This window comes from Daucus carota, chromosome 3 (genome assembly GCF_001625215.2).
Source record: "Daucus carota subsp. sativus chromosome 3, DH1 v3.0, whole genome shotgun sequence".
In the NCBI taxonomy this organism is placed as follows: domain Eukaryota; kingdom Viridiplantae; phylum Streptophyta; class Magnoliopsida; order Apiales; family Apiaceae; genus Daucus; species Daucus carota.
In genome coordinates this window covers 6,283,817-6,300,021 of record NC_030383.2, presented here as the reverse complement: position 1 = coordinate 6,300,021, position 16,205 = coordinate 6,283,817, and the positions used below count along the sequence as shown (strand labels likewise).

General features: G+C 36.4%; 1 protein-coding gene across 3 annotated transcripts; it reads left to right on the top strand.

Moving 5' to 3' along the window:
• Positions 1-325: 325 nt before the first annotated feature.
• On the top strand, positions 326-9,247 carry LOC108214951 (uncharacterized). 3 transcript variants are annotated; one of them, XM_017387222.2, is made up of 16 exons: positions 326-486; positions 747-929; positions 1,021-1,072; positions 1,155-1,262; positions 1,381-1,465; positions 2,713-2,767; positions 3,937-4,311; positions 4,698-4,778; positions 5,797-5,856; positions 6,713-6,811; positions 6,913-7,023; positions 7,342-7,413; positions 7,519-7,635; positions 7,900-8,049; positions 8,234-8,334; positions 8,679-9,247. In XM_017387222.2, the coding sequence occupies exons 1-16, from the start codon at positions 421-423 to the stop codon at positions 9,007-9,009; spliced, it is 2,046 nt and encodes a 681-aa protein (XP_017242711.1). In that variant the 5' UTR covers positions 326-420; the 3' UTR covers positions 9,010-9,247. The 3 variants fall into 3 exon arrangements, with proteins under 3 accessions (XP_017242711.1, XP_063946497.1, XP_017242712.1); XM_064090427.1 differs by having other exon boundaries at positions 328-486; positions 4,662-4,778; XM_017387223.2 differs by lacking the exon at positions 4,698-4,778 and having other exon boundaries at positions 328-486.
• Positions 9,248-16,205: the final 6,958 nt, after the last annotated feature.

The following is a 16,205-nucleotide window of genomic DNA, read 5'->3' as shown; positions in this document are numbered from 1 at the left end:
ACCAACTACTTTCTTCCGCTATCTCCATTCTATAATAATATAAACACTATTACACCCACTACTTTCCTCCACTATCTCAAATTTATTATTAAATATAAATGTGTCCCACCACTATACCTAATTTTCATCCAACTTTACTCATTTCATACTCAGTTTCTTGATCTCTGTGTCCCAGCTATTTGTATACAAATGACTGGGACGGAGGGAGTTAGTAATAAAAATAAAAAAAATTCACGCGCAACGGTTTCTAGTCTCTCTTAGCCTGTAAGTATTCCGCAAGCAGTTAATTACGCGCCCTGCGCCCTCATATATAAGTCCACTTTCATTTCTCAAAAATAAAAAATACCAATATACTTGTTCACGAAGAGAACTAAAATTAAACAAAATCATCACTCAGCAGCTTATTCATCTCCCTCGAGGATGGGCGAAACGGAGTTTTACGATCTCGACGACGACGCCGATTACGCTGCTGCTTCTGTTTATCAAGTAAATTTCATCTTCGTTAAGATATTTTAATATACAATTTACTTAATTAAATGTCATTTATTCCTTGTTCATCTTAATTATTAATGTATTTCAAGCCTCATATACATGTATGTGGATGTGTGTTAGTTTCAGTTGATTTTGTTGAACTAATTTTATTACATGTTGTTGTTGTGCGTGCGTGTGTTTTAGGGTTCGATGAGTGTTTTGTAGTGATGTTAGTAATTGTTTAGTTTTTGATTATAATTTGTGTGTTATTTTAGGGTTCTGCAAGTGTGAGTAGTAGTGATGTTAGTAATCGGAAAGATTCGACTAGTGAGATAGATGGCGGTGGTGCACATTTGGTGTATTTGAAGGATAATGTGGCGATTCATCCGACTCAGTACGCGTCTGAAAGGATTACTGGTCGATTGAAGCTGATTAAGCAAGGAACTTCGTTGTTCATGGTATATATCTGCTGTTTTGTGTGTATGTGTAAGTGATTAGCTAATTAATCATCTTGTATTTTTGAGCTGGATGTTGTGTATTTTTTTGTAGACATGGATTCCGTACAAAGGACAGAGCTCAAATGTGAGGGTTTCTGAAAATGGTAAGATTTCAGTTGAGGTTATTTGCAGGATAATCTGTGAATTTTGTGTCCATGTATTGATAGTTAGCTTTGTTTATTGCAGACAGGAATCTTTATACGATAAGGGCAGTGCCTTTTACAGAGATTAGGTCGATTCGCAGGCACACTCCTACCCTTGGGTGGCAATACGTAATTGTTGTTCTGTCTTCAGGTGTTGTTTTTACATTGATTTGTACATTCAATCATATTAGGGTATTAATATTTTTTATGCAAATACTCGTTGTTTGCTTCATTCTCTTATAATCTTATTTGTTATTTTCCTTTGGCAGGTTTAGCTTTTCCTCCTCTTTATTTTTATAATGGAGGAGTTCGAGATTTTCTTGCTACAGTAAAGAAACATGTTCATCTTGTCAGGTTTGTTATAATATTAGCTAATTGTTGAATTGTTATCTTTAATGTAATTAAAAAAATTGATAATTTTATATGCTAAACCGGTAACAGAAGTACCTTATGGAAACACTTAAAGATAAGATGATCCATACAATTATGTTAATGTTTGATTGGTAAAATCTGATATATGGAACGGGGCCTGCTTATTTGCTCTAGAATGTCATTGTAGCTCTTCTGGGGAAGTGAATGCTAAAAGCCTGTATTTTGATAAAATATCAATGACACTTGAATGATATACATGAAGATTTATGAAACTGATAGGACACTACAAAAAATATTTGTCGTATCTCTTGGTATACAATACCTAAATTTATTTACGGCTTAATTGTCAATGGGTCTTTCTAGTATGTGCCCATGGGCACACACTAACAACTATTTTTGTTGAGGTGGAGGGCTTTTACTGGTCATGTTTTTTGTGCATATGCAGGGGGCCATAATTATTAATAAGATTTAGCCAATAGAAGACCTCCACCTACTCAAAAAGTGGTTGTCATGGGCACACACTAGAGAATCCGATTATCAATTAGGTCACTTGCTTCGTTCGAATATAGCAAGTGGGTCACTGACAAATTTTTGGTCTCGTTTTTCTAATTTCTTATTTAAAATAGAGTTACATTCTATAGATTTTAAATTATTTATAAATGCAAGAAGTTGACTATTGAAGTTTTTCTAAATAAGTATATCCCAGCTTTCTTCATACTTAAGTTTTTCTAACCCAACATTTACTCTTCTTCCTTTTTTAATTGAATGCAACCTCTATTTGTGTAAATTTCTCTGATCTAATTTTTGATTTTTTTTTATTTATCATCACATTGCCTTGTGTAAAAGTTCACGTCAAATTCCAATCATATTCATGTCATATAATTTAATAAAAAACGTATACTATGAGCTAAATTCGCAAAATTTTATCAAGATGTATTTTAATTTGAAATGAGTGGTGCAACTGAGACCAAAAATTTATCGGTGACCGACTTGATACATTGAAATGAAGCAAGTGGCCTAACTGATAATTAACCCAAATATTTATAGAAGAGGGAGCTCACCGACACATAAATTATTAGAATAATAAAGTATCTTGATGTTCTGATCAGGCAGTTTCAGTTGTATCTATTCCTATAAATATTTTGACTAACACCTGATATTTTGTTTGTATCATTAGTTAATTGATTAGATTTTGTTATGACACTAATATGATATCATTATCTTAACAGGTCTGCAGAAGATACAAATGTATTTCTGGTCAATGACTTCCAAGACCCTCTCCAGGTACACATTGATCTCAACTTATACATTTGCTGTTACTTGTGGCGATTTTGAGTGTTAGAAGTATATTTGCGTGGAGGAATTTATTTTATATTTTATTGTCACCATTTCTATATAAATTAGTATAAAGAGGCCATGTCTTCTGGTCTGTGAAGTTCATGCAGCCCAGGTTTTGTTGAGTTATGATTTTTGTCTGTTCTACTTATGGTTTTCTTTGCTTTTGCATCTTCAGAAGTTAAAAGACTATATCGTCTATCTTAGGTAGGTGTGTTCATCAAATTGCACCACCAACTGCGGTTTAGAATTTTCACAGTGTAGTTTGATTGCTCACACGTGCTGGCTGTGTTTGAATTCTAAAATTTTGTAGATGTAGTTTAAACTGCAGTACAATTTATGAAAAAAAATATCATATAAATATGTGTCTGTGTGTGTGTGTTTGTTTGTATGTATGTATGTTTGTATCTACTCATATACAGTGTATGCATTTCCATCTACACATAGCTATGAACAACCACTAACTATAACTAAAAAAATCATGACTTCCTAGTTTCTGGACTAAGAATGTTTACGATTTGTTTCTACTGAAGTACGACCTATATATATTATTGAAAGAAAATAAATAAATAATAGTTTGACCAATTTTTCCAAACAAGTTAACAAAGATAAGAAGAGATTATTAAAGTCTTAAGGCTAAGAGACATTTGTTTGACTTCAAACACTCACATTATTAAGGGAAGAGGCCAAAAGCATCGCTGGATGTGCTTCTAGGTTACATATTTTTTTGTAAAGAAGTCATGCCTAGATTACTCTAATCATAAGACTGAGTTTTCAGCCAAGCAATAATGAGTACTCCATTTGCGGTGTGTGTTGTATACAAACTAGCTTAGTGAAGAGACTAAATGGTTATTTGATCAAATATATTGTTCTCGTGGCTTCTGATTATGCAGTTTAATCATCATTTAGGTTATGGAAACTTTTGGTTTGAGGCAATAAGGTCATCAACTGTTAGATATAAAGTTGCTATTGATGCTTTTCAAATGTTGAAAGAAACTTTGTGGATTTAATTCGAATTTAAGTTCATAATCTGCAGTTTGGTACCACTAATTCAGATTGTTTTATATGATGAATAACTTTTGTTTTTTTTTCTTCTCTGTTGTATGACATGTCCTCAGAGAACTTTGTCTTCTTTAGAGATCCCTTTGGCTGTTGTAAATGGACCATCTCCATCTTTTTCACCTAGTGGTTCACACTCAACTACAAACAAAGAGAAAATGAGTGAAACTTTTAGTAGTAATCAGCAAAATGGAAGGCAGAGGCAAAAAAACCACGATCCTGCTCGAGATCTTTCTATTCAAGTACTAGAGAAGTTTTCTCTTGTGACGAGATTTGCCAGGGAAACCACTAACCAGATTTTTGGCGAAAATAGTGAGGTATTTGGTTATAGTGAAAAGAGGAACCATAACCAGTCGACGCATGTGCACCCTAACAAGGCAGCAAAGGATGCTATGGTTCCTAATAAAATTCCAGTAGTGCCAGATCCTTTGGAGGTATTTCTACCTCATAAATTATAGCATTATAAATTATATGTTAGAATTGATATTCTGGGACTTGCCTAAAGTAGTGAATGATAAATGAGTTGGATAATTATTTTGTTATTGATTTTTAGATGTCACTAATGTTTGTGCTTCATACAAAATGCAACTGTTACACGGGTTAAAAAAAATCTTTCTGTTACAGAGAATCATAGGATGGTTCATTTACTTTGTTCCAAGAAAAACATGTAGGCTGTATACTATATGGCTATTAGTATTTCTGAATGTTAGAATTTCATTCTCACCGACACTTGGTAATTTTAATTATTTTGAGTCTAGTGACTGTAGTTTAACATCAATCCCAGGAGTGTCTGATGCAGACCTCTATCCTTGTTAAACAGAAAGACCAATGTAGAAAACAGAATCACGATGAAGAAGCTGTCACCACTGTGGGAAATTTTGAGCTTGTCGATAGTAAGGAGGTACCGGTGGAGGCTTTAGTTAACTATGATATTTCAGTCTTCCCTTTATGTGTTGTCTGCTCCTTTAGTATATTACACAATGCATGTTCACATAAATACAATGTCAATTGTTTTTATTTTTTTGTCAAAGTTTCTTCCACACTTAAATATTTTGGAGTAAATTTACTTCATATGTTGTAGCATCAGTATGACAGAGATTTTTTTTCAGCAAAATGATGCTTCTAATATTCAGAGTATATTGAAAAATAATTTTTTTTTTTTGGCATTTTGTCTTGAAATTGCCCCGGTGATCTATTATGAAAAGGTTTGAAAATCGAAAAAGATAGATGTTTGCTTTCCAAGTATATTGGTCCAGAATTTTGTCTAGTTTCAACCACCATGCTTTGTATAATTTGAATCAACTGTTGATGTGGCATAGATGTTAATTGTTTGTATCTGTATATTATGGGGGGAGAGGATGATATCAATTAGGGAGATTTTGCAAGTTTTAAGTAAATATTTTTCAATAAAAAAACTTAGAATTCTTTTCTCTATTGTTGTCTTAGCATTTGGTTTACTTGTGTTAAAGCTTCTGAATTGACATTAGCGCATTACAGTTTATATTATAGCACTGCCAGGTCTTTAGGGTTTTAGGTTAAATGGAACTGATTGAGGATGATTAGGTATACAATATGTCATTATTCTTTCGTTTTTTGGTTAATTCATTTTGTTCTTTATAAATTGTTTGTTACTTGTATTTAATAAAAATGTGTTTATTATATAAGTTATGATTGTAAGTAGATAATAGTTTCATGTAGTAACACAGTCATCAGTCATGCTTATGACTTTTTACATTTGAGTGTGCATATGGGTGCGCTGTGCGCCTTTTCCTTTATATAACAAGGGTATAAAAACATGTGTTTCTATGACAATATGTGAAATATCAACAAAGAGAGAGGAACACTTCTAAATTAGATTATGTTGAATAAAATCAGGATGATGTCCTTTAATTATATAAGCTATTCATTTTTTATGGCAGGTCAATAAATTAACACTGATATGGGGCAAACCACGTCAGCCTCCATTGGGCCCTGAAGAGGTAGGGATATATGCTTATACTTCAAACTTTTTGGTGTCATGTCTGTATAGCAAAAGTTTAGTGAATAGTTTTCTGATAGTAATTAGTTATTATTGTGTTTACTGTCACGGCCTTCAGTGTTGTATATGCAAATGCTACTATACTCAAACCGGATGATAAGTGAACACACAAATGAACTGGGACGAATAAATTGTTTTTAGGCTCTATTTGGTGCAGGCATTAATGGTTTTGCATGTTCATAGCTTGAAGATAAATTTTTAATTTCCTAATGTCTAGTACTTATTGGCATCCAAAAGCATTCGGTGAATGGTGATAGACAAGGATTTTAAGTTTCGAACAGATTGTACTACAAATAAAGTATGGTCTTCATAATGTTGAACCAGTTTAAATATTCTTGCAACTTTGAAATGATTTTGAGTGAAATTTGTTCAAATTTGGGGATCTCCACCTTCTAGACGTGTTTCAGTTTCTTATGTCATATATGGAACCACATAATTGAATAATTTATTTTATGTACTAATAATATATGATCCATATAAAGGCTTGTAATAACACCTTAAGGTTTTAGAAGAATGTGTCATTAACATGGTATTAAACAGCTGGTTTATCAGGTTTAAACCCTCCAAGCCCCAATATATTTTCTGTTTGTCCATATTTTTGAGTAAAGGGGAGATATTATTTATAATATATATGATTTTATTAAAATGGTTTATACTGACACATTTAGTTTTTTGAAGAACTGTTCATCATCAATTGTGATTTGAAGTTATCCTCTAGAAATCTTGATTTTTTTAGACAAGTTGTGTTTGTGCTGGCTGTTGGGTATCTTTATATTTTTCGAATGGACTATATGCAGTGGACAACTTTTTTGGATTCTGAAGGGCGTTTAGTCGATGCAAAAGCTCTGAGAAAGAGAATATTTTATGGGGGAGTGGAGCATAGTTTGCGGAAAGAGGTTCACACGTTTATCCTAGTTCTCTAATCTATAATATTTTATTTGCCTTTTTTGAGTTTGAGCCTGTTGATATATTGTGAGGTTTTGCTTACCGTTTGTAGGTTTGGGCATTCTTGCTGGGGTACCACGCAGATGATTCCACGTATGCTGAGAGGGAGTATCTTGTATCAGTTAAGAAGTCAGAGTATGAGACATTAAAAAATCAGTGGAAGGTAAGCACTGGAACTGGAGGTGATAAGTGATAACAATGCAAATGTATCTGTTACTGTAGTTCTTAGAGTGGAGCATGAGAGTATTGATCGTGAAGATATGTGCTAAGCATTGTAAATATAATCATGTTATTTCATCGTAAAAAAGATAATAAGCAGTGTCACCATCCCCTTGCAAAAAAAAATTGGGAAATTAAAATGTTTGCTTCTTAAATGCATGTTCTGTATTTGTCCATTTAAACGGCTTTCCTACTCAGCATCAACATTCAACAAAAGAATGTAGTTTACCATCTTTTTTGTTTTCCTGCTTTTCATCTCCAGAGCATCTCTGCAGAACAGGCGAAAAGATTTACCAAATTTAGGGAGCGAAAAGGACTTATAGATAAAGATGTGGTAAGAAAGGATTGCACGATGCATGCCTTGATTTTAGTGCATTAACAACTAGCAAAGTGTTGGTTTTAACATTCAACATCACTGTGTTCATTTCTTTATTTCCAGGTAAGGACTGACAGGTCGCTTTCATTCTATGAAGGGGATGACAATCCGAATGTGATTCTTCTGCGTGATATACTTCTGACGTACTCGTTCTTCAACTTTGATCTCGGCTACTGTCAGGTCTCATCTCATTGACCATTTAATATTCAGTAGAATTCAGCTTGTGAAATAGTATTTGAGCCCTTCATCAGTTTGTTAGTTTCTGTATTTTTAAAATATATTAAAAAGTTTGTGGACCTAATAGGTGATGAAATCACAAGGTCTCTATAAAAGTTTAGACTTTAGAATTTGGAAGTCATGTGTTGAATCTATACGAGTCTCTGCTTGTCCTGCACCTGCTTGTAATTGTTGCTTACTAATCTTTTCTTGCCTTTCTCTTTTCAGGGCATGAGTGATCTTCTGTCCCCAATTTTATTTGTCATGGGAAACGAATCAGAGGCATTTTGGTGTTTTGTTTCATTGATGGAGAGGCTTGGCCCCAATTTTAATCGTGATCAGAATGGAATGCACTCTCAACTTTTTGCATTGTCAAAGGTTATCTCTCTGTGTGTGTGTGTTTGCACACGTATGTGCACTTTCCTGTTTATGCTTACTTAACCAGTCCCCGCTGTTCTCTCTAGTGGATTATATCTACTACGTCTTTGTAATTTTTTCATGTTCTTTTTCCCCTGTTTTCTAATATATTTCCCAATTTGATTTTTTTTTCCTTTTTCTGCAGCTGGTTGAATTGTTAGACAGCCCCTTGCATGCATACTTTGAGCAGCACGATTGCTTGAACTACTTCTTTTGTTTCCGCTGGATCCTTATACAATTTAAAAGGTGTGGGAGTATGTATAGTTGGTAAATTAGTTGAAGTTACTTCTGTTCCTTACCTGTGGCTGTCATAACTCATATGCTTTGTAGGCTGATGTACAGATTGAATCCTTTATTTCAATTGCACTCCTTTTTTTAAATTAAAAAAACGTTATTAACTGTTTAATTTGCGGTGAAATATTTTGGGTGTCAAAACTACTGTGATAAAATCAATCATGACAGGGGGAAATCTCAAAGATCTGTCTTACAATACTAGGTTCATTATATGATATCTTAAGGTTGCAAGACCATACTTGTCCTAAATCCATGTATAAATTGTTTTAACCTGTGTTTGGGTCATATTTTTGCAGGGAATTTGAATACGACAAAACAATGCGTTTGTGGGAGGTGCTGTGGACACATTATCTGAGTGAGCACTTCCATTTGTACGTGTGTGTGGCGGTACTGAAGAAATATCGTGAGAAGATAATGGGGGAACAGATGGATTTCGACACGCTCTTGAAATTTATAAATGAGCTGAGTGGACAGATAGACCTAGATGGTATCCTCCGTGATGCAGAGGCTTTGTGTATATGTGCGGGTGAGAATGGTGCAGCTTCTATACCTCCTGGAACTCCGCCATCATTGCCCATTGAAGATGGTTCATTACTTTATCAACAAGATGATGATAGTGTATTGTAAAACCTTTTTTTTTCTTTGTTAGGAAGTAAGGGGAGGGGAGGGGAGGGGTAGGGGAGTAAGATACTGTTTGAAGTCCTGGATGATGCTACTCATTAAAATTTGTAATTATTAAAATCAAACTTAAATTGCTTTGCTAGTCATTTGCAGTGACTGTGGTACTCGGGTTAATTAGTGAAAGTCTGAAACAGGGTACTGGGTAGTCTCATTATGCGCCGAACCCTTGTTTCTTACACATCAATCTTTCTCCCTAAACAAATAATTTAATTAGAGTTGATGTTTATCAATACAATTTTGGGTAAAATTTTCAATATGAGGATCCTAAATCCTAATATGGTGCATCTTACTGTAGCTAACCGAAAACGACTTGCACATCATACTGATTTGCTTTCCTAGGTGTGTGAGTTTTCCCGACTATTAGGACACACGCCTGCCTCATGTTTCACGATTAAACTATAAATTGAATGTTCTGTTACATAATACTTTTGTTTTTTTTTTTTGACGAAAATGTGGGAATTTCATTAACTTCTCAAATCAGCCACAATACAATCATGCACCTCAATAGGAATAGACCTCCTATCAAAACTACGATCAGGATGACTATATGAAGCCCGAGCAAGCTCATGGGCAGCCATATTTGCAGACCGTTTTATAAAATACAATTGAATATTGTTTAACTGGCGAATATGTCTACGACATTCCGCAATGATTTCATCAAATTGGGAGCGCATCGGCGTCTTGCTTCTAATTGCTTGTACTGCAACAAGACAGTCAGACTCCACACAAACATTAGACCATGTCGAGCTCATGATCCAACTCAGTGCCTCCTTGATCGCTACTGCCTCAGCTACTTCTGGCCTTGCAGTCCTTTGAAACAGCTTCGATCTTGCTTGTAAAAGCTCGCCCTCACAGTCCCTGGCCACCATTCCAATACCAAAAGCACGCTGGTTTTCAAAGTTGGCTGCATCCACCGTAATCTTAATTGAGTTCCGTTGAGGTTTTACCCAGGTCCTTGCTCCATCCCCATCTGCCAGTGGCTGGAGAAGAACATGTGAAGACCTGCCCTGGGCTGTTTTCCATTGTATAAGATACTCTGCGGCTGCTGCAACTACTCTGTTTACCATCGATGGTTTTTTGTTCCAAACAAGCTCATTACGGGCTCTCCAGATTGCCCAACAAAGAGTGACAATCCCAGCCCTTCGCTCATTGTTACTTCTACTGATCACCCTTTCGAACCAGGTGTGAAACTCCGCCTCCCCTCCAATATACATTCCTGTGTCAAAAGTTTTCCAACACTGCACTGCAAAGTGACAACCAACCAAAGCATGAAAAATTGTTTCTACACCACCTGCACAGACCTGGCATCTTGTTTGCACTGGAACGTGTTTCTGATGAAGTTGAGATAGCGTTGGAAGGCAATATGAGAGAGCCCTCCAGACAAGGTTAAGCACCTTTGGAGGCGCTTTTATTTTCCACAAGATTCTCCAGAGACTATTATTAAACTGTCCAGACCACTCTCCTTTCTGAGTTTGTAAAAATTTATACGCACTTTTAACCGAGTAAAGACCCGAATTCTCCAACCTCCAATACAATGTATCCATACTACCCTCTCCTCCTATCTGAATATTCCTGATGCAGTCTTGGTCTCTATCGTTGAAGATATCACGAATTACATCCATATCCCATGCCCTCGTATTGACACACATTAGGGACTTGACAGAGTTATTCTCCAAAGCTGGTGAGTTTGTAGTAATAATAGGGTGTTCATCGTCTGATAGCCATGGTTGACCCTCGATTTAAATATCTTCTCCTATACCAATTCTCCATCTCACCCCCGAGACAACTACATTCTTAGCAGCTAGGATGCTTCGCCAAATAAAACTGGGGCTACTGCCTAACGGAGCATTAAGGAAGTCTGAGTCCGGGAAATATCTAGCTTTGAAGACCCTTGACACCAAGCTATCTGGGTTCGATAAAAATCTCCATCCCTGCTTCCCCAGCATTGCGAGATTAAAATCTCTAAAATCCCTGAAACCTAGTCCCCCTGCAGCTTATGCCTCGTCATACGATCCCAGCTCATCCACGAAATATTAGACCCACCTGCTTGCCCTGTGTTCCACCAATACTTTGTTAAACTTCTCTCGATATCTTTATTGATCTCCACTGGCAACAAGAAAACATTCATGGAGTATGTGGGAAGCGCCTGAGCTACTGATTTAATTAACGTCTCTTTACCCGACTTGGCTATAAGCTTACCATCCCAGCTTTTAATCCTCGATTTAACCTTCTCTTTAAGGTACCCCAGGAGCACTGATTTCTTTCTCCCTAAGATGTTTGGAAGCCCCAAATACTTGCTGTGCTCGTCTGCTTCTCCCATTTGCAAAGCCTGGCAGATTAGTTCTCGATTATAATGAATCACATTCGAACTGAAAAACACAGAGGATTTAGAAATATTAATCCTCTGCCCTGACGCTTTCTCATACACACCCAGAAGCTCTAACACATGTCTTGCCTCCTCTGTCTCCGCCTTGCAATAAAAATAACTATCATCAGCAAAGAGCATATGTGAAATAACAGGTGCTCGTCGACAAATCTTGATGCCGTGAATCAGACCTCTGTTTTCATATGAACGAATCAAAGAAGATAGACCTTCAGCACATATGATAAACAAATAAGGAGATAAAGGGTCTCCTTGTCGAATACCTCGACTTGGAATAATAGGACCCATCTCATTCTCGCCATGCACAATACTATAAGAGACCGTTGTCACACATTGAAGCACCAGATGAACCCACCTTTCACTAAAACCCATTTTATTCAGAATCGCCCTCAAGAAATCCCACTCTATACGATCATACGCCTTACTCATATCAAGCTTTAGAGCCATAAACCCCTCTTTCCCAAAGCGTTTGCGTTTCAAGTAATGCATAAATTCATACGAAACCATAATGTTATCGGAAATGAGCCGCCCTGGTATGAAAGCACTTTGGGCATCAGAAACAACCGTATTAAGAACCTCCTTCAATCGATTAGCAAGGACCTTCGTGATAATCTTCATAAGCACGTTACATAAAGCTATAGGGCGTAGCTCTGTAACTGTCGATGGGTTTTTTTTCTTAGGAATTAACACCAAATTTGTTTCATTCAGCCCCTCCATAATGTCATCAGATTCGAAGAACTGCCTTGTTAACTCCACAATACTCATCCCTACGATGTTCCAGTGCTTTTGAAAGAAAGCCGGGGTCATTCCGTCGGGGCCCGGAGCCTTATCCGGATGCATTTGAAACAAGGCACACTTTACTTCTTTTTCTGTAATAGGCTGCAATAAGTCTCTATTCTGCTGCTCCGTAACCGACGTTGGAACACAGCCTATAACCTCATCTACTTCCGTTGGGGAGGCCTTAAAAAGAGTCTGATAATACTCTGTTATCAACTCAGCTAGACCATTCTGCCATTCCACCCAGTCACCCTCTGCATTCCTAAGCTTAGTTATTTGATTGGTTCTCCTGCGAGAATTACACGAGGCATGAAAGTACTTAGTGTTTTTATCCCCTGATTGTAACCATAGTTGTTTCGATCGCTGACGCCAAAAAATCTCTTTTTGGTCCAAGATCAAGTGAAGAGTCTGTTTGGCTTGCTTGTACAGGGCCCTAGAGTGACCATCTCTTTTGCTTCTAAGATTCTTCAACTCTGTTTTACACTCCTTTATTCTCTTGTTAAAACAGCCCGTGATCTCTCTTCCCCACACTTCCAAGTTTCGACCACATTGAGCAATTCTCTGAACAATACTACCACAAGCCGCATCTTCCCAACTATCTCTCACAATCTGAGGACACAACGGTTCTGTCAGCCAGGCATTTTCGAACAGAAAGCGTTTTTTCTTACCAGTCACCGCTTTTGGCATTGGCTCCAACAAGAGGGGGCTGTGATCTGATGGGGACCCTTCTAAGTTGTACAATTTTGCCAACGGAAATCGATCAAACCATAAATTATTCACAAGCGCCCTGTCCAAGCGTATTTCAATCCATGCTTCCGTATCCCTTCCTTTCTCCCACGTATATTGGTGACCAGTTAACTCTATATCCTGCAGTCCCGTATCCGTTAACGTGTCATTGAATCCATCTACTAACCACCTGGGGTACTCTGCTCCTCCTTTCTTTTCATGCTGAGCAGTGACGTTATTCATGTCCCCAATTACACACCAAGGTAGATTGGAGTCCCGTGCTAGATTACGGAGGAGGTCCCATGACTTCCTTCTTTGAGCTCTTATAGGTTCTCCGTAAAACCCTGTAAGCCTCCACAATCCATGCTCTTCATTTTTGATCACCATGTCTATATGGTTTGTAGAGAAACTAAGAAGATCAGCATGATCCGCTTCCTTCCAGAGCATAGCTAGCCCCCCACTTCTTCCTCTCGCTTCTACCACCACCATACCCTCAAAGCCTAGCTTCTTTCTAACTTCTTCCATCTTTCTGTTATTGCTAAGAGTTTCGCATAGAAAAATACAGTTGGGCTTTTCCTGACTTATCATGTCTTGAAGGAACCGAACTTTCCAAGGTAAGCCCAAACCTTGGCAGTTCCAACTAATAGTAATCATGATGAGAGGCGGGCCTGCATTGCAGAACCCGCCAGAGGCAAGTTTTTTTGGTTCTCATTCATCCCATCTGTCATATCTGTGTCCAGCCCACTTACACGGCCCAACTCAACCTTATCCTCTTTGCTAGCTTCATTTCGCGGGCGTTTTGGATTTGAAATAAATATGCCAGTATCTCGCGATTCATCCTTATCATTGTCTCCTATAATCGCGGAAACTGTTGAACTACCTCCTTGATTGCTCAAATTTCGCTGATGGTTCCGAAAATCATAGGGTGTGACGACAATGTCGCCAGAAAGATTGCGCCACCCTTCGCCCCCATCTTCTTGCCCCTCCACCACCGTATTCAGCTTACTACCGTCAACTCCCCGTAGCCATTGATTTTTACTGCTACCCTGTTGTCCTCTCATTGGTGCTCTCAGTGATCCATCATACTTTCGGGTTCCCGAATCATTTTTTTTCATCAAAAAGAGATTCACAGAATTTCTCTGAGTGACCTATCACCCCACAGAAGAAACAGAACGACGGCAAACGTTCATATTTGAAATTAATCCACAGCCAGTCACCTCCTGCTCTCTTGATACGCATTTTACTTTTTAAGGGCTTGTTCACATCAATAGCCACCTTGATCCTTTGGTAGTTTCTCCATATACCATTCAGATTTTTGGGGTCTGATGATAAAAACTTGCCAACGTAGTTACCAATAGATTTGAAAATCACCTCAGAGTGGAAGCCAATCGGTAGATCATATATCTGAAGCCATATAAATAATTCCGAAATTTTTAGTTCAGACAATTGTTCCTCTCCCTCCAACTTCTTCAGAAGAAACACTTGTTGATTGAATGTCCAAGGACCATCATCAAGAACTCTCTGCATATCCAACTTGTGGAAAAACTTTATGATAAATAAGTTTGGATAGGATGTTTCCTCCATATAAACTCCCTTTACTGGTCTCCATATTGAGGCCAGGGTATCCTTCATTGCTGAAAAGTTAACCTTTCGATCCGATAAGAAACTCCCAACCAAACAAAGAGAATAATCCACTCCTACATGATTAGCCGGCGGTTCCTCCAGAATCAAACCTTCCTCTCCCTCCTCATCAATAGTGAGTTTTGCATATTCTTGTGTGACCTTCTTCCCCATAGATGCATTCGCCATAATAAAATTAAAGAAAGAAACCTTTGCCTTAGAATTGTAGAAAATATCAAAATGGAATACTACACGTCAATAGACGAGACAGCTCTAAGAACACGTCATTAGACGAGACAGCTCTAAGAACACGTCATAATACTTTTGTTTAAACAAATAAAAACGTAACAAGGTTAAACCATTGGTCGTGATTTTATTTAGACGGGAGAAGACTTTCGAGTAGCACAATAAAAACTAAATAATTAAATAACATTGAGAACTTTTCTAAGAGTTGATATAGTGTTAATTTATAAATAAATATCATACATCAAACATTTCAGATAATACTAGTATTTTGTATCACTAGTCCAATATGGGTGCCTCGTGGTTTGGTTTATTTTTCAAAGTGAATTACCGAGGTCATTTCACAACTTCACGCTGATACGATCTCTTTTTTTCTTCTTTCGGATTTAAATCTAACTACAAAACAATTATTGAGGTTAACTAATTTATATGGTAATTCAGAAATTAGTGAACATTATTATCATTTCATAGTTAGCATCTTTCGATCCTCTAAGATCATTAATATACTTGCTACGTTATAATATAACATTTATATATTTGCAGAAATAATTATTGTACAGTCTAAATACCAAAATAATATTCTAGTTGTCAACAATTTTAATAATTGCACACTAATTAATTCTAAAAATATATACAATTAGATTAAATCTAATCCTATATTATAAATTGTGCATGTTGTCACTAATTTACTCAAATTTATGGTTTAAACATTGTTTTGATTCAACTTCCCTCTGGTTTGTGTGCCTATATATGTTTGTATGTATGTATATATTCATTTTGTGATCTCTTGTTATTCTGTGTTTATGAATTCAACCGTTTAAGAAATTCAAAATTACATCAAACATCAAAATTATTTGAAGCCGTGTATTTGAGACTGAATCTAAATATTCAATTTATTTCGCACTCGCACAAAATTTGATCGGGACCAATTTAACCAAGTAATTAATATATGTGTGAGAGACTTAAGATATTATTATAACATTATGTGGATTTATTAAAGAATAAATAATATCTTATATATGTTCAGAAATAAATACATATCATAATTCTTAACAATTTATAATCATATGAGTTCAATTAATATTATTCGAACATTTGTTCTCTTTTAGTTATGTTAACTCTTTTTGTAATATTTTAAAATTCAGGATAAGCAAATATTTTGAAGTATTAGAACAACGAGGAAGTATTAGAGCATCTCCAAAACCTTCCTTGTCGCCTCCTAAATATAATATAAAAAATGTGATTCTTAGCAATTTATAACAAAGTTAAGAGTGTAAGCTCTAACAATACTCTCTACATCTCTTCTCTATTTCATATTTTATTCATATATTGGGCTCCACTACAACAATAGAGAGTGAAAGATGGAGGTGAATTGCGGGGAAAGATTTTTTTA

Excerpts from the sequence above, each read along its gene's own strand:
- LOC108214951 (XM_064090427.1), top strand. The coding sequence starts at position 421 with ATGGGCGAAACGGAGTTTTACGATCTCGACGACGACGCCGATTACGCT. Across the intron at positions 487-746 it reads CTGCTGCTTCTGTTTATCAA|GGTTCTGCAAGTGTGAGTAG; the intron begins GTAAATTTCATC and ends GTGTTATTTTAG. Across the intron at positions 5,857-6,712 it reads CTCCATTGGGCCCTGAAGAG|TGGACAACTTTTTTGGATTC; the intron begins GTAGGGATATAT and ends GACTATATGCAG.